The sequence below is a fragment of the Cheilinus undulatus genome, linkage group 22, assembly GCF_018320785.1.
Source record: "Cheilinus undulatus linkage group 22, ASM1832078v1, whole genome shotgun sequence".
NCBI lineage: Eukaryota > Metazoa > Chordata > Actinopteri > Labriformes > Labridae > Cheilinus > Cheilinus undulatus.
Window position 1 is genome coordinate 32,322,170 of NC_054886.1, and position 21,967 is coordinate 32,344,136.

The following is a 21,967-nucleotide window of genomic DNA, read 5'->3' on the forward strand; positions in this document are numbered from 1 at the left end:
GATAGAAGTCATAATTGTGCAATACAAAATTGAAAATTTGAAATTAAAACACAAATTAATTTCTTTTCCCACATTTCATTTTACCTAATTATTTTTACCCTTTATATGTTTTCACATTTTTATGACCTAAGGATTTGTTCAGTTCATCAAGGTTAAGTTTACATTTTTATACTGTAGGAAATCTGCAGACCTTATATTTTAGAGCCACTTAAAATAAGAATATGATATGATCTTGCGGGCCAGGTGTAACTGTGCCATGGGCTGGATTTGACCCCCAGGCCTTGAGTGTGACACCCCTGCACTACATGGACAAAAGTATTTGCCCGCCTAATCATTCCACCAGCAGGGACTGTAATGGCATCGTATTCAAACCAATGTCCTTTAATGTAGAGTTGGTCCCCCTGTTGCAGCTCTAACAGCCTCCACCATTCATGAGGTTAGGCAACTTTTACACACCATGCATCTTAGCTGTCATTCATAAACTCTGATGACATCATCTTTGATGACAGAGGGTGGAATGTTGGTGAAGCTGGGGATGTTGGGGTCTTTTTCCCTCCATTTTTGCCAAATAGTAGGCCATAGTTGGCAACTTTTGGAAAAGTTTACAGAGCTGGTGAGGAGCAGGGGTGAAAATCTGTGATTTTATATGGTCATCCTCTTTGTAGCTGAGTTGCTGTTGTTCCTAAACTCTTCCACCTCCTAATTATATCACTTACAGCTAACTGTGGAATATCCAGCAGGGATGGGATATCATGAACCGTCTTATTGCAAAGGTGCCATCAAATGTTAATTTTTAATTTCAGTCTTAGTTTTTAAATCAAATGAATTTTAGCTTCAGTCCCATTTTCGTCATTTCTGTCCTTTTTAGTTTTAGTCTAGTTTTAATTGACGAAAACCCAAAACATCTTAGTCTAGTTTTAGTCCATAAAAAGTCCTCACATTTTAGTCTTTACTTTTAGTCCAAGCATTTATTCTCTTGCCTAAATCTGGTACCAAATCATGGTAGTGTGTTCTCTGCACCCTGTCAAACCTGGGGTCCCTGCTTTCTACAGCTGAGAGGCAGAATAGATACAGCTGCATTGTTTTTGACAGATTTACCCACAGTGGCAAAATATTACAGATTTTGAATGTCCAACAAAAACTACATTACATTTTAGTCTAGTTTTAGTCATCTTGATGAAAACTTAAGTTTAGTTTAGGTCAGTTCGGTCAGTTTTAGTCATCACAGATCTATTTTTGTTAGTCTTAGTCTGGTTTTTGTCATACAAAAAGGCTGTGAACAATAGTTTTAGTCATAGTTTTAGTCGATGAAATTAACACTGATGGTATCCATCACAGCACCACGCTTTAAGGGCTGAGCGCTTCAGAACGACCGTTTAGGATTACAAATATTTGTAAATGTGGTCTGCATGGCCAGGTTGTGATTTTATACACCTGTGGGTCCGATTGAAACACCTGAATTCAATAATTAACAGGTGTGACCAAATACTTTTGTCCATTCAGAACCCTTCCCTTTTTCATTTTCTGATCTGGAGAAGGATGGTGGTTTAGGGGATCCTTGGAGTAAACACACTAGTATGTTGTGTTTACTCGGGGGATGGAGAGAGAGTGTGGTTGCCATAGTAACTGAAACCACTTGAGCCAATCAGAGCGGTCCTGCTTTAGTTGAATTACAGTGATTGATCTGTGAGAGCGTGTATCTCCGTTAATCTGGATTACTCTCCACCCTCTCAGTCTCAGATCTACTGACACACAAAAACACACATGCACACACCCCCACACACACCCACACACTGAATTTATTCCCTCAGATAAACAAACTCTGATGTGGTTCAGTCGATATGTTTGTGATCTTTTATGCACACAGATTCATGAATGAGTCCCAGTCCTGTGATTCTGTTTTTCTCGACCTTATCAGCTGTTTTAATAATCCATACACACGTCTGCAAACACGCAGCTTAACCTGGAATATTCAGAGCTGCTCCTTTAGTCTGGTGCATGAGTGCTTGTGAGTTTAATCAGTTTTCTCTCTGCTCTACAGTGAGAACTGGCTAATTATGTATGTGGATCTTTAGTCATGGGGAGTCAGGGGCGGAGTCAAACAGCTCATTAGCATTTAAAGAGACAGACAGCTCGTTTTGAGCAGGGCTGAAACAGAGGGGCTTTTAGACATGCAAAAATCCTATACTGGACATTCTTTTGGGACCTCTGAGACCAATATAAACTTGTCTTAATGGGGTAAAATATGTGACCTTTAAGTCTGTCCAATGAAAAGGCACCCTGAAGGATTCTCATCAGGTTTTATCTTCATCTAAGAGGGAACTTTTACAGTGTTTTATGACATAGGACACAGGGGCACCTATCCTCACTGAAACTAGTCCTCCTTTTAGAAATGTTCCTTGTGCCTTATCCTGTCTACGTCTAAGAAAGTGAACAAACATTATCTTTAAGATTTTATTTTACTGTTTCACATGCTGTTTTATTTGCTATTTTACCCATGATGATGTTAAAGTAGTTTTTTTCTCTAAGTCTAAATAGAAACCTTCAACGTAACAAAATTATCAGTAAATAGAGGCACACAGATTTAACATTTCTGTAAGAGGGCCAATAAACAGACTTATCAGTCGATTCTTGGTTTATACGTTTCTTGGTGTCAGCTTCCCTCTCCACTCGCACTTTTCTCTGCCTGTGAATAAAAAAGTCCTTTAGCATGTTTTAACCCACTGATCATCAACTGGTGGCCCCCAAAGCTTCCTGTCTGGCCCCCAGAAGGTCATTACATTCAGAGAAGCAGGAAAAGAAAATGTTGTTTAAGAGTATCTTTTGGCTTTAAACGTCTGCAGCTGTTAAATCCACTCCAAAAGCAATCAATATTCAAATAGTTTTAGAATGACATTTGATCTGTTTTTACAGAAAATCACTTGTCAGCCATTATTAGTAAATATTTTTTTAAAAAAAGGGGGTTAAAACTGGCAAAAATGGCCAGATAAAGTGGTGAAAATGGGTTAGAGAGTGGCAAAAATGAGCCATAAGCATCTAAATGGGTTGTGGAGTGGCACAAAGCGACAAAATCTTGCAGTAAAAGTAGTGAAAAGAGGTTAATATGTGGCAAACCATTAGTGTAAAAGGAAAAAAGGGGCAAAAAGTATATCAAAAATGGGTTAAAAGTGGCGAAAATGTTGAAAAAGTAATGAAAAGAAGCAAAAATAGATGAAAAGTGGCAAGAATGGATAAAGGCGGGATAAGAAAGGCAAGTAAAACAGTTTAAAGGAGTTAAAGAATGGTAAAAAAAAATGTGTCAAAGAGGCAAAAAAGGGCAAAAAGTACCAAAAATGGAAGAAAAGTGGCAAAATGGTGCAAAAATAGCCAATGGCAAAGTAGCGAAAAGGCATGAAAGTGAGTTAAAGAGAGATTAAACAGCAGAAGGTGGCAAAAATGGGTTAAAACTGGCACAGAATGTTGTAGAAATGGCAGAAAGAAGCAGCGAAGTAGTGAAAAGTGTGAAACATGAGTTCATACTGGTGCTTAATCATAGTTATGATGGCCCATTCTCTGGGATTTTCAGGAACCCAGTCAACTCTGTGGGCACGCCCATCTCCTTGTGGTCTATGGCATTATATGTATATCTCACTGGTAATACCTAAAAAATGTCCTGCCTTTTGAAAGAAAATGCAAATACCAATAAAATATGTTTATCAGAAAAATATATTGATTTAATTTTTCTTTATTTGGAAGTCTGGCACCCAGAGACTCTGTCAAGACTAAACCTGGCCCTTGTGCAAACATACTTGATGACCCCTGTTTTAACCTAAACATGATGTAACATTCAAGCTTCAAACTCAGGGACTGACAACATCAGAAATATGTAGCAGAAATATCTCAGTCGCCCCCTTGTGGCTGACTGCAGTATAGGTGATATAAATGAGACAGTTACAGCAACAGAACAGCCGCTTCCTGTAGCACTCATGCTACCTTATGTAGCAGTCTTTAACATGCTTGTCTCTCATGATACCACCATGATGAGAAAAATCCCGTAAGTGTCAAAATGAAGATTAAACCGCTGGAAATATTTGACATAATTAAGTACTTAACTAAAATATATAATGGTCATTTTTATAAAATCACTGTCAACATTTCATGGTAAAATTTCACGTACTGTACCTTTAAAAGTTTATCATAATCTATTTGTGCAGTATGAATGTTGGAACTTTGTGCTCTACCGCTGATCATGGATGTGTGTTACTGCCCTGATGGGAATTACTATTGTGCTGTCAAAAAGCTGCAAAGCCTCATAGGTAATAGATGAGAGGTGTGCAGTCACACACATGTATGCACCTCTTTGTAATCTTTCTCCTGGATTTTTAATAAATGCAGCTTATTTTAACCCTTTCAAATGTATTTATCTTTAAATCTGGGCCAGTTTAGAGGTTAATGTCACTCTACAGCGCCACCTTATGACATAAGTCAGACTGACACCTCTGTGATGAGGTATTTTTGCATATTTTAGTGGTTCATTTACTGTTAAAACTTCAGTTACAGCTGTAGATAGTTAATACAGTAAATTCTTACTTAAGCTGCTCTGATATGACTGTATTCTGAATTTCCCAGGATTCGTGCACACGTGTGCTTGCAGGTATTTTTGTGGGGAACCAGTCGCCGATGAAGTTTAGTCCCCGTCTGCATGGTTACCATAGCAACCTCCTCATCAGTTTCTGGGCCAAACAGGCTGCAGACACAGCGAGTTGTATTTCTGCAGTGATTTACATTCACAGAGACACTCTGCTTCTTCACCTAATCTACAGATGTAATTAACATCCCATTAAAATAATCAGCAATTAACTTGAGAATTAACCAACTCATTAAACTAGTTTTCAACCAGTAAACGCCAAAGATCTGCAGAAAAACCATGTCAGAAAGTCATTAAAGACATAAAAGAGGATTTTCCCTTCATGGTAATGAGCAAAAATCATCTCAGACCACAGAATGAATGAGAAAGACTGAATCAAATAAAACTTTTAGAATTTCAATCATTTTTAAAGTTATATTATGAAAAAACTAAAGCTGATAAATGGTAGCAGTTTAAAAGCGAAGGCAGCACACCTCCTGATCCTGATACTGGATTTTTGACCATACCCAGCATGCAACACTTCCTCGTCTGTACTCCACCTCATAGAATCTGTGTCACAGTGCTTTAACATTTATAACAAACTCTGATACACGTACCCATCACAGTACTCCGTATGAGCTGGTAGGATGGCCATCACTGACTCTACGCAGACATCTCTGTGTATAAGCCTGTAATGAGAAAACTCCCCTCATATTCATAAAACAAATTTTTGGGTTCAAAGTGGCAAAATTGGGCAAAGAAATGACAACAATGTGCAAAAAGAAGTGGCAAAAACAGATTTAAGTGGCCAAATAGGGCAATAAATAAGGAAGCCAAAAGAAATGACAAAAATGGACAACAGTGGCTATAAAGTGGCAACAAAATGGGCAGAAACTGGCCAAATTGGGTAAAAAGTGGCAAAAAAATGTGTAGAAAAATGGCAAAACGGGCACAAAGTGGTTTAAAGTGGCAAAAAAGGGCAAACAGAGAATAATGGATATAAAAGGGAAAAAGAAGTGGAAAAAATAGGTGACAAGTGGCTTTATAGTGGCTAGAATGGGCCAAAAAAGAAGGCAATAAGTATCATATATTAAGTATAATAAAAGAGGAAAAAAGAAGTGGCAAAAACAAGCTACAAGTAGGCAGGAAGTGGCACAAATTGGCAAAAGTGTGTAAAAAAGCAGCTTAAAGTGGGCACAAATTGATTTAAATTGACCAAAAATGGCAATAAATAGCATAATGGATTAAAAAAGGCAAAAAGAAGTTGCAAAAGTTGGCAACAGTGACTTTAAAGTGGCAATGATATGGGTAGGAATGGGCAAAAGTTGGTAAAAAGTAGCAAAAATGGACAAGAAGTGTCTTTATAGGGGCTAGAATGGGCCAAAATAAATGACAAAAATGAGCAAAAAAGGAGGGGGAAATGAGTTAAAAGTGGAAAAGAAAGGCAATGAATATAATAAAGGGATAAAAGAGGCCAAAACAATTGGCAAAAACAAGCTCAAAGTGGGCAGAAATTGGCACAAACTGGCAAAAGTGTGCAAAAAAAGGGCACAAATTGATTTTAATTGACAAAAATGGCAATAAATTGCATAATGGGTTAAAAGAGGCAAAAAGAAGTGGTTAAATTAGGTATCCTAAACAATGGATATTGAACATCAAAAGTGGCAAAATGGGCTTTATGAGAGCAATAATTGATTTGAAGTGGCAAATACTGGCAATAAATGGCAAAATGGTTTAAAAAGGCAAAACAAAGTGGCAAAAATGGCCAACATGTGGCTATAAAGAGGTTGAAATGGGCAAAAATAAGTTGCAAAATTTGGCAGAAATTGGCATAATTGGGTTAAAAGTTGCAAAAAATGGGTTAAAAGTGGCAAACAAGTGGCAAAAGGGGCAGTAAAAGGGCAGAATGTGAGCAACAACAGAAATGGTGGATTAAAAGTAACAAAAGGAAATTGAAAAAAATGGGAAACAAGTGGCTATAATGGGACAAAAATAAACAACAGTGGGATAAATGGGTTTAAAGTTGCAGAAACAAAAAGTGTTGAAAAGTTGCACATGGATAACTTTAACAACAGAACCCAACAATAGCTTCACACATTTTTCTGCTCCAAAGTGAGGGAGCTCTTAGCCAGGATGCTAACACTAATGCTACTGATCCAACACACATGCACTAAAATCACCAGTAAATAATAAAGAGAGCCAGGGATGGCCTGTTCTCTGTGTTTTTCATGGGCCCAGCCAGTTCTATGGGCAGGCCTGACTGCTGTCATTCGGCTGCTTCAGTTGATCTTTTTATGAATAAGTTACCTGTGGTGGCAAAAATGTACATCTCTGAGTATAAACATTCACCAAAAATAGAACAAATGCCTTAATGGCTCCTTAAATGAGAGAACCTGTAATGAGAAAAGAATGGCCTCTGGTATCAAAACCTATCTATTGCTATTAAGAAGACACTTAAAATGTTTTCATACATTTTCAAATAAACAGTAACAAAATATTTATTTAGGCAAGAAAGTTCTGTTAATGAGAAATAAATCACAGCTTACAGATCAGAATTTCAGTTTTTCTCTTTAAGAATGAAGAAAAATATCGGGTACATTTCATAACTTGCATTGTTGCGAGTGCTTTAAATTCACAGTGAAAAAACAAGTCAAACAGTAAATATTTTATAAAAGTCATCTTTATTGATCTGTTTCATCCCCCATCTTTTTCTCCATCATGAATATTTTCTGTTTCTTTTATAAAAAAGCTGAATATTTACATCCTCTTTTTTTATTTACACTATTTTACACGATGACAACAGAGCCTCACACCTGGAAAGGTCAGTGTCTCTGTCAAAAGAGACTGAAATACCACTTGTTGCCGGGGGAAACATCACCCAAATCTCTGCTTATTGGCTGGAGGTGTTGCCTGGCAACAACAGCTTATCAGATTAATATCTAACGGGAGTTAGTTTTTATTATTTATATATTGTTTTGTAAATATTTCACGAGCTTAGGGGTAACTTTGAAGATCTAGACTTTGAATAAAGAAATAGAGTCTATGGAAGCTCAGAGAGGACAAAATGATCAAATTGTGCTTTTCTTTTTTTTAGTTGTGAAAGTCATGAAATAATCAGTGGTGAAGAGTGAGTAGCAGCTCTGGGACGGGAGGTTCATTTTCCTTTATCTATACTTTTAAGGCCGACCAGCTCCTCAACACACAGGACTGTAAAACATTTGATTCAACAGAGAAAGGGAAGAGGCTGAGTTCAGCAGTAGAGGAACTACATCCCCCACAATCCCTTCTGATTCAAAGTGGATAATAGCTCTGCCAACTTTTAAAACATACATGGACATTTTTTCTCACATTTATCTACACTGTAGTGTTTTAATTGTTGATAAATATCTTGTAGTTTTTGTATTTATAGTGTTTCACATAGTGTATATACTTTTGAAGCATGCACTGCTTTATCACTCTAACACTCGGGGATTGTGGGTAGTGTAGTTCTTTTCCTCTATATCACAAATAAACCCTGATTTTCTTTAAATGAGGTTGATATTACATAAAATTTGACTTCTATGGGAGAATACACCATCATTTAGCTCGTGGTTAGTCTACATTAGACGGTTACGACTTTTCCGCTGATAATCAAACCCGCTTTAAAGTAAATAAACGGGAGGTTTTCCTATGGGAGGCGCTGTCTACAGAATGATGATGTTTATTCAGATTAGGGATTATTATGAATAGGGAATGCTAATCTGTTAGCATCTGATAGCAGCTTCATTCGTTTTGAATAATATACTCAATATTTAAATTCGAAAAATATTTTCTTAATAAAAAAACTACAAAAAAATCAGAAAACAAATGGCAAAGATCAAAACAAAGTATTCTAAAGTGAAAATACTAAATAGGACTTCTTTGATAATCAATAACTACATAGAAAATTTAGCTTTTTAAGTATTTTAGTGTTCAGATTTTAACATCTAAGTGGTCTACGGGGTTTGAAAACCACACCTAAGTGACTTTGCTGTTATTTTCGAGTTTTTGATTTTAATTTTCCTCAATATTTAAGCTGATTTATGATGAAATCAGGTCAGGAATTAAGGTAAAGAAGGTCCTTACTGTATGGAAAAAAATTAAGGTTAAAGAGTGAATTAAGTTGATTTAACTTGCCTTTAAATCAAGTCTTACATATCTTTATTAAGGCTGACAAAGACATAAAACAATTGCAACTAATCTCAGAATTGTTGTAGTTAATCATAATTAATTGCATCAATTCCACTGCATTTTAAAATTCCACTTTTTGTGTCATTTTTGATCTACTCAGTTTTAAACTTAAGGTAACAGACGTCCTCTTTGGACCAGCTTTTAGAGGTAGATTGACATTTTCCACACAAACAACAGAAAAAAGGAGTTTTTTATGGATTGGATAGGAAATAAGGGACAGTAGAAAGGTAAATATTTCATAACACAATGTTCAGATGACTTTTGATTTGCCCAAAAATGAAATGAGAAATTAGGGAGCATCTCTTCGGCTACAGAGACGCCAATGTTGCTTAATAAATCACAAGATTAATCACAATTAAAAAACAATAGTGTTCTAATTGTGGACCTTAATTGATAGTGGTTAATGCGATTAACCTTGAAAACCCTCTTTCTTAAGCATGTTTGCAGAAATGGAAAAAATAATTCTGAATTTGAAAAAGTCTCATTTAAACCTGTTGATTCTGAGAGTTGTTTAGCGTTCAGTGAACCCTTTAAGGTCTTTAATTCACTGCAGATATTTAAAATAGTCCTAGCAGCTAAATGGACCGCAGCCTCTCTGTGAATGTCCTCTACTGCTGGAGCCAAGCAGCTATTAAAAGTGATCGCCACATTTCTGCTTTTAATTTTACTTTTGGCAGGAACAGGCAGCCAGAGGATTTGCATTACGAGCAAAAATCGCAGCATAAATCTTTAAAGTGTGGGCCTGTGAGTGATTCAGAGCACAGTTAATGTGTCAGGGTTTGTAAAGGTCACTTTTAATCCTCCTCTGCTGTTTTTCCAATCTTGATTCAAAGTGAGTGGAACTCTGACTCTCAGGTGTGAGGCTCTGCTTCCGTCTGGGTTCCCAAAATTCGCCGGCTGATTTCCACATCTCAACAGTGAAGATTACGCTTCTCCTCTCCAAACTCTACATATGTTACAGTACTGCACGGCTGAAACACGCCAGCAACTTTTAGAGGCAACAACACCAGCAACTTCACTGGCAACTGAGGAGAAAAAAGACAAAACAGGACACAATCAGACGTGGATCAAAAGAATACTGAGTATGAGGTTTGGTTTGTGCCCGTCTTCATTGCCTCAAAAGTTGCTCCATGTCTCCGACCGTCAACATTTGGTTCAGTTTGATTGGTTTCTATCAGGAACATTGACTTCCTCATTGGTTCAGCAGCAAAGTGAGTCAATGCCCGTCAACCATAAACGTATTTTCCTCCAGTCCATCTATCAACGTTCTCTTGTCTCTGTCAGAAAGAGTCAGAAAACATTCATCTGTCTCGCCATAAGACCCCGTTTACGTTATTAATCCAGCTTCACTGTGGCAGCCATCTTGCTTTGCGTCCATGTCAGCTTTAATTTTTTTTTTAATCATCCGTATTTGGTGTCCATGATGTATTTGTTCTCTCTCTGAAAGCATCCGTTTCTCCTCCAGCCAAACAGGACGTTGGTAACATTCTCTCCTGTTTATGTGACGATTAGGGACCATAAAAAAGACATTCATTCCTGTCTATGCGGCCTTAAAAGGACCAGTTGTGTCACATTCGTTCTGGTCCATGTAGTGATTTGGGGACCATCAAATTAGCACAGCCAATCAGGGCGTTCCACATTTGTTCCTGTTCATGTGACAAGAGGGGACCGATCAAATCAGCAAACATTATGAGGACTTATGTCACATTCATTCCTGTCCGTGTGACTGTTGGGGGACATTCTTCCGGTATGTTATAATTCATATTTTTCAGTCATTGGACTGCACAAAAGCCCAGAGAGCACAAGGGAGCCAAAACAGCGGCAGTTGTCATTCAACACTAGGTGGCGCTGAGGCACTGGGTATTTTCATTCTCTGATATTTAAATTCTGTATCAAATATTTGCTCCTCTCTGAGTTTTCTTTCTCTGATGGTGTTCTTAAGGCAGTGCCTCCAGTTGAACAGTTTTCTTTACCTCCAAAAATGAAAATCAAAGCTGGTTAAAACACGTAGGTGTCAACCCAGACTATCAACTTCTCTACAGTGTGCAGCAGTAGGAAGACTTCCTTGCCATCTGGGTTGCAGTTCCATGACTTTGTGACGTCACATGAAAGCTATGAATTAGAAAATCATCGACCAATCACACTTCCTCTCTGTACGATGACTGGGTGTTTGTAAAATCCACATTTCACTTTGGTCAAAAAACGTCCCATTCTTTTTGGAACTCCAGTTCTTTTTCCATGGAGGTGTTATTTCCTCTGATGATGCGTCCACTTCAGTCACTCTCTTTCCTCGCCTCGTCAAGGTCGAAGTCCAGAACCAGTAGTTTGGTCTCCTCTGTCCCGTTTCTGCTGCCGGCGGCGCACACCAGCCTGGTGTCGGACGCTCTGATTCGCCAAACGACACCACCTGACGAGAAAGGAAAGAGAAATGGTTAAGATTCAGTTTTCAGGAACAGGTGTAAATACAGGGGGAGGGTCTTTTGGTCCTTACCTGATCCTCGGCTGTGCAGTGCCACCACGTCCCTCAGCCAGGCTCCAGTCTTCAGGTCCCAGAGTTTGACTGTCCCGTCATCTGAGCTGGACAGAACCAGACCTCTGCAGAACTGAAGACACGTCACTGCTGACTGGTGTTTGTTTGGACCTGAAGGAGACAGAGGAGAACTGTAACTGCTGACATCAACGAAACAACTACGTTTAACTCTCAGAGAATAAGAAATCTCACTGGATGGTTATCTTGTTTTCTGTCCTTTTTCAAATAAAGAAAGGGCGTCCCCTTGTGGCAAACAACTGATTTTGGACTACATTAATAAAAGTGACTTGCCATAAAGATTAATCATTAGAGTGTGTGTTCAAGGGCTACAACTATGATTATTTCCATTGCAGATCAGATGCTGTGTTATTTCTTATTGTGACTGCAGCTTTAAATTGTCAAATGTTTCTGATACATATAAATCTACTCTATGTCCGAGATAAAGCCCTTAAAATAGCTATACCTAGATGGGACTAGATGATGTTTGGCCTCTTAGTTATCTGTATCTGTCGTATAAATGTGATAGAAAATTGTCCATTTTAGTCTCTTTTTCTTACCTTGCAGCGTGTGGAGACACTGTCCCGTCCGGACATCCCACACTCGTACCGTAGAATCAGCGTTTCCAGACACCAGGATGTTGTCACGCAGCTCCATGCCACTGGTCAGAGATTGGTGACCTGTTAGCGTGTGGACACACCCACCTGGACAAGAAACACCAGACTGTTACTTAGCCGATTTTTCTGATAATAAAGTTTATTTCTTCATGAATTGGTCTTATAAGAGTATTTTTCATAGGCATTTAAAAAGTTTATGCACGTATCTTCATCCTGACAATGGTTAGGTCTGAAAGAGGTGGTCTGCAAAACAGATGTCTGAGAAAGGGGGTCTGCAGATCGTCTTGGATCAGTGGCCTACCTGTCTCTGCATCCCAGACTCTGATCGAAGTGTCCAAAGAGCCGCTCACAACAAATGCACCATCAAACTGTGGGAGAAAAAGGCATTATGAATGTAAAACAAGAGATTAATGATTTCTTAAACACCGAGAATCCTAGACAGCTGAAGAGAGGGACGGAGGTTCTTGAAATAATCAATAATAATAATCAATCAATTTTATTCTCAAAATGTATCAGTCAAAACATTTAATGACTCATGAAACATCACCTGAGGCATTTATAGACTGCAAACTACTTTAAAAACACTGCCAGCTGTACAAAAAACGAGAGATGCGCAATACATCTGCATTATATGTGGTACCTTAAAAGTTTCTGTTGATATTTACAGCCAAAATATCGGTTTAATGTAACAGCTGTAATAGATAATATATAAGCCTTAAATATTAGTAAATTAACAATTTCATCAGCTGCCCACTGAGCTCTGATTAGTTGGTTCTTTACCTGCAATGAGTAAACTCTGTTCGTGTGTCCCTGCAGCGTATGCAGACATGCCTCCGTCTCGGGATCCCACACCTTCACCATGTAGTCGTATCCGCCTGACACCACGCGGCGCCCATCATACTGAACACAGCGCACCGCTGCCACGTGACCCGTCAGCACGTGCTCGCAGCGACCCGTAGAGACATCCCACACTCGCAGCGTCGTGTCCCGAGAGCCTGACACCACCCTAGGAGAGAGGAGAAGGTATGACATCAGAGCAGGGACAGCCAATCAGGACAGCTCTTCCTGGTCGTGTGTGTGTGCTGAATAGTTACCGGTTGCCGTGGAGATGCATGCAGCGCACCGTAGACGTGTGCCCGTACAGCGTGTGCACACACTCGCCGCTCTCTGCGTCCCACACACGCAGCGTCCGGTCAGTGGAGCCGCTGATCACCGTGGCGACTGCCATCTGACTGCACCACACGCCGCCGGTGTGACCCGTCAACGTCCGCAGACACTGAAATAGAGAGAGATAATTATTACTTATAGGGCCGGTACACCTTTTTAATAGCACATTAAAGTCAGAATGTATGACGGCTAACAGACTTCATCACAGCTGGATGTTTCCTCCTGGTATAATGCTTTTAACCTGGATTACTTTTAATCTCCAGTAGGGGGTGACTTGTTTGAGAATACACAACCCAAATTTCAAAAAAGTTGGGGCACTGTATAAAACGTAAATAAATAGACTGCAATGACTGCCAAATCTCATACACCCATATTTTATCACAACGGGGTAGCTAGAATCCTACATCAGATATGAATGGAACAACATTCCTCTCCCAAATCTCCAGCAACTGGTCTCCTATTTTCCCAGGCATTTACAGACTGTTGTTAAACAGTGTAACTTCACTTTCCTCCATCTTTGTCAGCCTGTCTCTATAATAACAGTCTGAGTGTCAATATTTGCTCTCACATCTCCCCTTGAAGAACACGTACACGGCTCAAATATGCAGTTTCACCTTGACGGTGTTGTGGTGGTGGTTGCCATGGTAACAGTGGCAAACTTCAGCCCCTGTTAACTGTAGGAGAGATAAAAACCTGCAGCAAGGCTGCAGCAGCGGTGAAACACCTCCGTCTGATTCTCAGCAGCTGTTTGATAAACTGTCAACACGTCTGCTCGTAAAGATAATTCTCATTTTACGGCCTCCAGTTTTTATTTTTTTTACAGACAAAGAGCGGAAACGACACACCTCGCCATCGCTGCGGGCAACACGTGTGGGTGTGTGTGTTTTTCTTTCTGCAGGGAGCGCACACACGCGGTAAAGGGCAGGTTGAGACGAAGGAGCGGGAGTAGGCGTGTCTGTTAAAGAATGTTCAACCGAAACCAGAGAGAGACGCTGAGTCGTGGAGTCAGAGGAGGAAGACTTAGATCCTTCAGGTCAATTCAAATACAAACAACTCATTAAAACACTTCACTGCTAGTAAAAGATTGGATAATAAAACTCACTGCAAAATGGCAAACACATGGACCTGATATCCAGTTATCCCTCTAATTCTATCACAATATTTCATGGTTTTACATTACCATGTTATTCTGAATAAAAGAAAGTTTCTTCAATGGAATATCACAGGTTGTCTGTTTAGAGTAGGGATGTGCAATTCAAGGACAATTACTATTCACATTATTCACTGGCAGATACTTTAAACAAAAAAAGATGGTCTCAAAAGGATAAGGATGTTCATCTGTGTTCTTTAGCTTGATGCTAACACATAATGGAAATTCCCATAAACAGGCTAAAGGTTTAGCATCGTGTTGCAATAACCATGAATTTTAGCCATTATTCAAGAAGTCGTAGTCCAAGTCTTCAGATTAAAATGCCTTTTAGGTTTAGTTAACCAGCAGATGGATTTACAAGACTGTCATCAACAAATCTTGAAAAGCTCCAATCCACAATGTCTGTGCCGACCAGTTCTGAACAATTGGCACCATATTTCAGGAGGACGAGGCGGTAGCTACAGGCGGGGTTTTCTTGTACTGTGAGCTGATAGCAATGGCTTCTACCAGTGTAGCGATAAGCTGGGATGTAGCTATAGCTTAGCATCAGCTTTATCAAAACTGGAAAATATTTATTAAAAAAGAGCTAAGAGCCACACTGAAAGCTTTCCATGACAGAAAAGATGTTTTTGCTCTTCTACAGACCTGCTTTGCAATGAGTTTGCAAGTGTTACAGGGGGTTTGAGTTGTTTTGTAAGCCATTGGCTACAATGGCTTAGGCCACGGTATCCATTAGCTTGGATATAGCTGTAGAAACGAAGTTTAATCAGATCTCAAAAGCTTCTCTTAGCAGAGAAGATGTTTTCCATGTCTCTTGATAGGCTTTGGCATAATTTATAGCCACTGACATGCGCTGCAATTCAAACACCATGGCAGCGCTAGCCTGTTAGCAGTGGAACTCCACATGTCTACTACCTCATTTTGTCTTGTTGCTCTGATTGGCCGGTCATGACTGTGACAGATGGAAAGTTTGTCCAATCACTTTCCAAGATTTTTTTGATAAGTCCGACCCTTCCCAAACATATAGTATGGAAGGTTTCCCAGATTAATGTGAAATAAATCCAACCATTTTCTGATTCCTTAGCAAAAACACTTCAATCAGCAGCTAGCAGTGAACTAAAGATGCAACTTATTGGAAATTTACAGCTGTTAAAACCCAGCATATAGCCCTCAGAGTGACTGTGAAGCTCTTGGGTTTATCTTCATAAGCTCAGTCGCATTATTTAATGGCCACACCTCATACTCTGCAGGTAGAGGTAATCAGAGAGACAAAGAGAGATGTCCAATGGTAATTCTCTCCTTAAACTTGTGGTGTATAGTGAACACTGAGGTTTAAACTTTTTAAAACTTTTTAAAACTGGAGTTGTGTTTTGGGCGACTTTATGAAAAATACTGCTGATGAAGACTGTTGAGGGAGCAAGGAGTAGGACACCAAAATATCAATTTAGACACAGGTTTAAAGAGCTGACTACAAGTAAACTGGAGTTCAACACTGTCAAATTACATTTAAGTGGAAGAACTGGAGGAAACGCTGGTGTGTTTGAGTCAGGGTGTAAGAAAAGAAAGGATGGGTGTCGCTGCTAAAACACACAGTCTATCCTAAAACAGAGTCTTTTCACAAACAGAATCCTCACCTTTAACACAAATACACATCGTGGAGTCAAACTGAGCTGCCCGAGGTGCTTTCAGAACAACGACACACCCTGACGGTTCACTGACTTCTAATCCCCCTTATTTGACTGCTTTCTCTCCTATTCAGCCTCATAATCTCCATAGTATTCTTTAGTTCATGCTGACCTACTTACAGTATATTCTTCTAATCTAATTTACTTTATACTAATTCATGAAAGAGACTGAACACACGGCGCCTCATGTTAGGGCATGATACTGTTGCTTTTATTGTTTAATCTGCCATCTGATCACAGTCTCAAACGTTAAATATAATGAAGACTTCAATGTCAGGGTAATTTTGAATAATGTCTGTTAGAGTTCCCACAGTCCAGACCAATATCTATGAACGTCCGTGTGTCCGACAAGCAGTCCAGGTTTAAAGAATACTCTTTTAACATTTTCAATTCACTACAGAAGAGCACATGATAATCTTATTTAAGCAGCTGGAAGCAGGATTTTCTTCCCTTTTTCTGCTCAAAAGTATCCTAAAAAATACTGGATGATGAAAGTAAGACCAGGTTTACAACTTTGGATGTTGTAGCCTGTGGAGCATTATTGTAATCAAGTCATGCATCTTTCATGAGTTAATTTAGTTTATTACAGCAGCCCCATGAGATTTTTTGCAGGAATGTAACAGCAATAAATGGATCAAATGAATGCTGACTTATTGAAATCATTAATCCATAACAAGCTTGAATCTTTGGGACTAAAAGAGCATCTGCTCCCATGTTGTTACTGTTGGAAATACCAAACATACCGCTATGGCTATTTCATAATAAAGGGCTGTCAACAAATAATGCCTAGGGACTTTTATAAAGATTTTTTTGGGATTTATTCTGGCAGGACATCTGACGATAGGAAAAATGGGAAAAGAGAAAGGAAGGAAACATGCACCAAAAAGCACCAAGCCGGGGAGTCATCCCACAACCAGGACTATAGCCTCTACATAAGGGTGCCGATCTACCAAGTGAGCTAAACTGGCACCCGTGACTGGGACTTTCATCGTTAAGTATTTTTTGAAGAAAATCTGTTTAATAGAAAAACTAATTAGGCTTTAGTGGAGCTACATTAAGCAGCATTTGTCAGAAAGAGGGTTATGGTATTTACAACGGCTGCTTTGACTACGAGTCAGAGCTACAGCCTGCTTCCGAGGATAGTCAAGGCGGGCTTGCTGCTAGGTTAAGCAATTTTACTCAATACCCCACAAAAAGATTTGCAGTTTATGGCTTATGAAGGCTTCATCTTGACCCTGATTTTGAGCAGTTCTGTGAGGCGCAGATGGCCTAGTGGTTAGGCTGTGCCCCACGTATGTGGGCAACCCAGGTTCAAATCCAGCCTGTGGCCTCTTACCGCATGCATCTATCCGACTCTCTTGTCTCTGTTTCCAACTCTACCCACTGTACTTCTCTTGAAAAATAAGACATAAAAGCCAGAAAAAAAAAGAAATGCAGTCCCGGTTCATTCACAAAATATTAGAGAAACTGTGGACTAAAGTGTCCTGTCAAGCTAGAATTTGTACAACTGGTAAAAATGCAATATTACATGATTTTTAACAACTGGTAAAATGAAATGCAGGACCATCATAACCATATAAACACAAAAGGGCATGACCACTCTGACGGAGCTGAAAACAGACACTTATAGTCATAGATGTGGGAACAGGATGCCGAATAATCCAAACGTTAAGACTTACATGTTAAAAGTTTTAAATTCCGGTTTTGTCTGGCATGTCTGCATTAGGACAGAATAACTTTAAAACTGGTCCTTTCTTCATGAGGTTTGGCATGAACTACATCTGTTTAAAAGGATTCTGACTGAAGCAGCAGGAAACCATCATTTATATAATCAATACATCTTTCTGCAGTGAGACACACAAACACACGTCCTACCTTTCCAGTAATGGCCGACCACACTTTGAGCGTGTTGTCGTCTGAGCCGCTGACAATCAGGTCGCCACTGAACTGGAGACAGGTGATCACGTGGTCATCATGGCCTTTCAGCACCTGTGACAGCAACATAGTAGGACGGATGTAAAGACTCTGAATCCATGTTTACACATCAAACACAGGCCGCTCGGCTGCATCAGTGCATATGACTGTGACGTACCATTGGCTCCCGGTCGTCGCCCTTCCTCCAGTTGTTCTCTATGCGGTGTTGTCGGATGTAGGCTGATTTCCACGGACTGGCCGCCACACCCGGTCGCACACACTTCCTGCGCCGTAAGGACACACACTCTGATACACCTGAGAGAGAGAAAGAAAGAGGTGTTGAGAGATTTAAAGCCGCCATTATGAATAAATCCATTAATACAAGATAATAAAACAAACATTTAACAGCAGCAAGATAGATAATAGAGTAATGATAGTAAAAGTTAGATAAGTTTAGATCTTGAGAAAACAACTAAAATACACTTGCTACCAGGGAAAAACAGGGTAAAATAAAAATGTATTTGCCTGCGTAGACCTTCAGTACTTCTTGGACTTTGTGTCAGTTTTTTCACGGCGCCCCTTCACAACCCACTAAAAACAGCTCTGTGACCCATTTTTGGATCCAGACCCACCATTTGAGAACCACTGGTTTAAAATACGAACACCATTCTGTTAGCCAATATTAGCTGCTATCAGAAGAGCTAGCTTAAATCACAGCTATTAAACATATCACAATAACTTGCAACGTGCAATAAGTCTTTGGCTGGTGTAAGCTAATGGCATATATGCCTTATGCTAGCATGACTCAGCTGTTTGATTACTAAGGTATATGCTAACATTAGCTACAGCTTTAGCAGTAGTTTAGGACATATTACATCATCTACAGTAACATTAGTCCTAAAGTGTAAGTATACTTTAAGCTAACATTACCACACTAGTTTAAGAAGCATGAGAGGTAAATAAGTGTTTCAGCTAACTTAGTTTACAATAGCTACAGATACTGTATTCATGATTTAACACAACATTTTAGAAGCTGTGTCGAACATGCTAAAGGCATATTTGCATTATGCTAGAATGACTCGGCAGTTTGACTATGATATTGAGTTAACACTGTATGAGTTAATGTAGTTTGATTAAAAGTATTAGCAGTTTAGCTAGCTCTATACATTAAACAGCTACGGTAACATTAGCACCTGAGTGTGTTTTAAACCACTGTAAGCCAACATAACCACACTTGTTTGAGAGTTGTGAGAATAAGGCAAGTATGTTTTTCCAAGTAGCTGTGTGAGCTAACATACATATCAAAGAAGCCAACTAAAACAATTGTTTATGCTAACTTGGTTTACAATAACCACAGATACTGGATCAGTGGTACAACATCCCATTTTAGAAGCTGTGGTGTATATGCTAAAGGCTATTGGTGCCTTATGCTAGCATGACTAAGCAGTTTGATTATTGACACATATGCTAAAATAAGCTACTTTTTTTTTTTCAGCGGTGTGGTCTACTGTGGTAGCTGTGCAAGCTAACATTTGCTACATTTTTACAGGAATGCTTACAAGTTATGGTAACACTATCACAGCTAAGGCTAACATGGTTGGTAATAACATCGGAAACTGAGTCTGTGGTTTAGCATAGCATTGTAGCTGCTATATCACACACTAATACGCTAACATTAGCTAAAGCAAATTCGGTGGGATTACAGTGGACTTGGCTAAAATTATTTCAGTCAAAACTGTGCCATTCCTTGATTTGTTACAGATAATTGTGTAACTAGGAGTTTATTTAAAGTTAAAATCAGTGCTAGCTTCATTAGTATGTAGGCCTAACTGGCTCTTATGCATTTAAATTCTCACTGAGTGTTAGCAAATACCAACACTGTTCCCACTGGTATGACAGCTGTGTAGCACAAATACAAATTAGCCTTATTTATGAAGCTGGTGAGCTGCATGTAGCGCTGGCTTCATTAGTATGGCTGCAGCACAGTGCTAACTCGAGGTAGACTCATTGGTATGACTGCTGAGTGCTGGCAGTGAATCCTGGCTGACTGGCAGAGCGCCGAGAGAGAAAGACACACACATCAAACACACACACATGCACGGAGCCACTGCATTGCGCTGAATGAAGGAGGAGTGACTGGCCGACTGTGGCTGTATTTGCATTTAACGCTCAGGTTAGAAAGGACTATATGTCCAGTCAGCTCCTGTGCCTATATGTGTTCTGTTTTTTTTTTTATTTTCCCCTGTAGAAGAATACACCTACAGAACCCCTGCTCAGGTAACATGTGATTTAATCTCACAACCACAGCAGGACACAAAACAATTCCTCCATCATTTTCAAGGCTTTTGAAGAGATTTCATCCAAAAGTGTCAAAGCAAAATGAACGTGAAGAGGAGGAAAGAGGCTGCTCTGCACGGCTACTGTTGTGCTGGCTTGCTTCTATGATTCAATCTGCTTTTATATTTATAATACAACAAAATAATCACATGAATCTGATGAAAATCAAACAGTTAAACACTCATTGTAATAATTACCCACATATCTTCTTCCCAAAAATGATTTGGTGTTGTTAAAATATCAGAAAAACAAATAATACCCCCCAAAATACTATAACTTATCAAGCAGTTTGCCCAATATCACCACTTTTGCTTTAAATACTCACAAAAAAAAAAACAAAACAAATGTGGAGGTAATACTTCCAAATACACTAATTCCTAATGTTCTGTATGATAAGTGCTGTAATCAGACATTGCAAAAATCTAACATTTTATGATGCTTTACTCCAGGAAACAAAATGGGCACACCCACATGATCCTACGGCCTGTTTTGGCTGAGTGATTTAGTAAGATGCGGAGGGCCTCATGCAAGTGTTCACCTTGGGTCCCAAAATTCCTAAGTCTGCCACTGTCTGGAAGGCGGCATATGGCCGCCTATTAAGGGACATACTAGTGTAAATGAAGTATACTGCTGTGCATGCATACTGGGCAGTAGTCCAATGAATTAGCCCTATCAAGCTACCAGAGCTCAACTTAGCTCAAGCTTTTCAACAATCATTTTGAAGTTCATATACAGTTTGGTTTAGTTTGTGCTTACCTTCCTCGCGGCACTTTTCCCTCCACAGCAGGTTGTCCTCAGCCAGGATCCTCCAGTACCTGCAGGTCTGAGCGGCCTGCAGCAGATCTCTGGGAGCGAGGAAGGTCAGCACATAGAGGGCCAACTACACAAACACGGACACACACATTACAACACTGTTCACCGTGTGCACCCTTCACTGTAGTGTCGTATTTGCTCTGTTACTGGTCGGGTTTAATAAGATAATGTGGGTACCTCTTTGGGCAGCAGGGATATGAAGTCTCTCTGGAACTGCGGCTCGATCACCTGCATCATATGCTTCACCTGACTGGTCTCGCACCTGTCAATCAACTCGTCCAGAGCCAATAGCCTTTCAGGACCGCTCCATGCCTGCAGCAGGAGAAAATGGAGTGCATAAATGAATAAGTTTGATGGTTTTAGGCTTATTTTCATATTTATACGCTTCTCTTTAGTTTATAATTTGTGCATTTGTGTATTCTTGAGAACAAAGTTGTCTTTTTCTGCTTTTATCAGTTTTTAAATCCTCTGCGGTACATTTTTTCCCATGCCTCTGAAACCATTTTAACTACCCACAAAAAAGTCCATGTTTTTCATTGAATTTGTGTGCTTTAGTGTGTATGTGTTCGTACTTGTATGGTTTCGTTTTTTATTAGTTACATAAGAACAGCTCGGAGGCAGCACTCCTCTCAGTGTTTACGTTCAGGAAGCGGAAGATATTCAAACACATTTTACTGGAATGCTGCACATCAGAGCGTGCAGGAGTCTATGTGTGTTTTAGTGTTGTCTCTGCAAGCAGGAGCAGTTTATTAAGAATTTCAGAAAAGAATATTTCAACATTTGTGATAATTTCCATTTTAAAAGCCTCAAAATTAACAGAAATTAAGAATTCATTCATGTCAAAAATATGCACTCAAAGCTCCGCCCCTCTCGTTACCGTTGCTATGCCTTGCAACAATACGCCAATACTTAAGTCTGATAAGACGGAATGTTGAGAGGCAT

At 39.4% G+C, this 21,967-nt stretch overlaps 1 protein-coding gene across 2 annotated transcripts in view; it reads right to left on the reverse strand.

Moving 5' to 3' along the window:
- Positions 1–7,268: 7,268 nt before the first annotated feature.
- Positions 7,269–21,967, reverse strand: part of LOC121504571 (F-box/WD repeat-containing protein 7-like) — a 49,239-nt gene continuing 34,540 nt past the window's right edge. For both annotated transcript variants that reach the window (XM_041779462.1, XM_041779463.1), the window contains 10 exons: positions 21,203–21,337; positions 20,969–21,092; positions 18,054–18,190; positions 17,837–17,950; positions 13,054–13,235; positions 12,740–12,965; positions 12,261–12,327; positions 11,903–12,046; positions 11,307–11,456; positions 7,269–11,222 (listed from right to left, as the gene is read on the reverse strand). In XM_041779462.1, the coding sequence (XP_041635396.1) occupies positions 11,089–11,222; positions 11,307–11,456; positions 11,903–12,046; positions 12,261–12,327; positions 12,740–12,965; positions 13,054–13,235; positions 17,837–17,950; positions 18,054–18,190; positions 20,969–21,092; positions 21,203–21,337 (1,413 nt within the window). In that variant the 3' untranslated portion in view covers positions 7,269–11,088. The remainder of the gene's footprint in view (positions 11,223–11,306; positions 11,457–11,902; positions 12,047–12,260; positions 12,328–12,739; positions 12,966–13,053; positions 13,236–17,836; positions 17,951–18,053; positions 18,191–20,968; positions 21,093–21,202; positions 21,338–21,967) is intronic.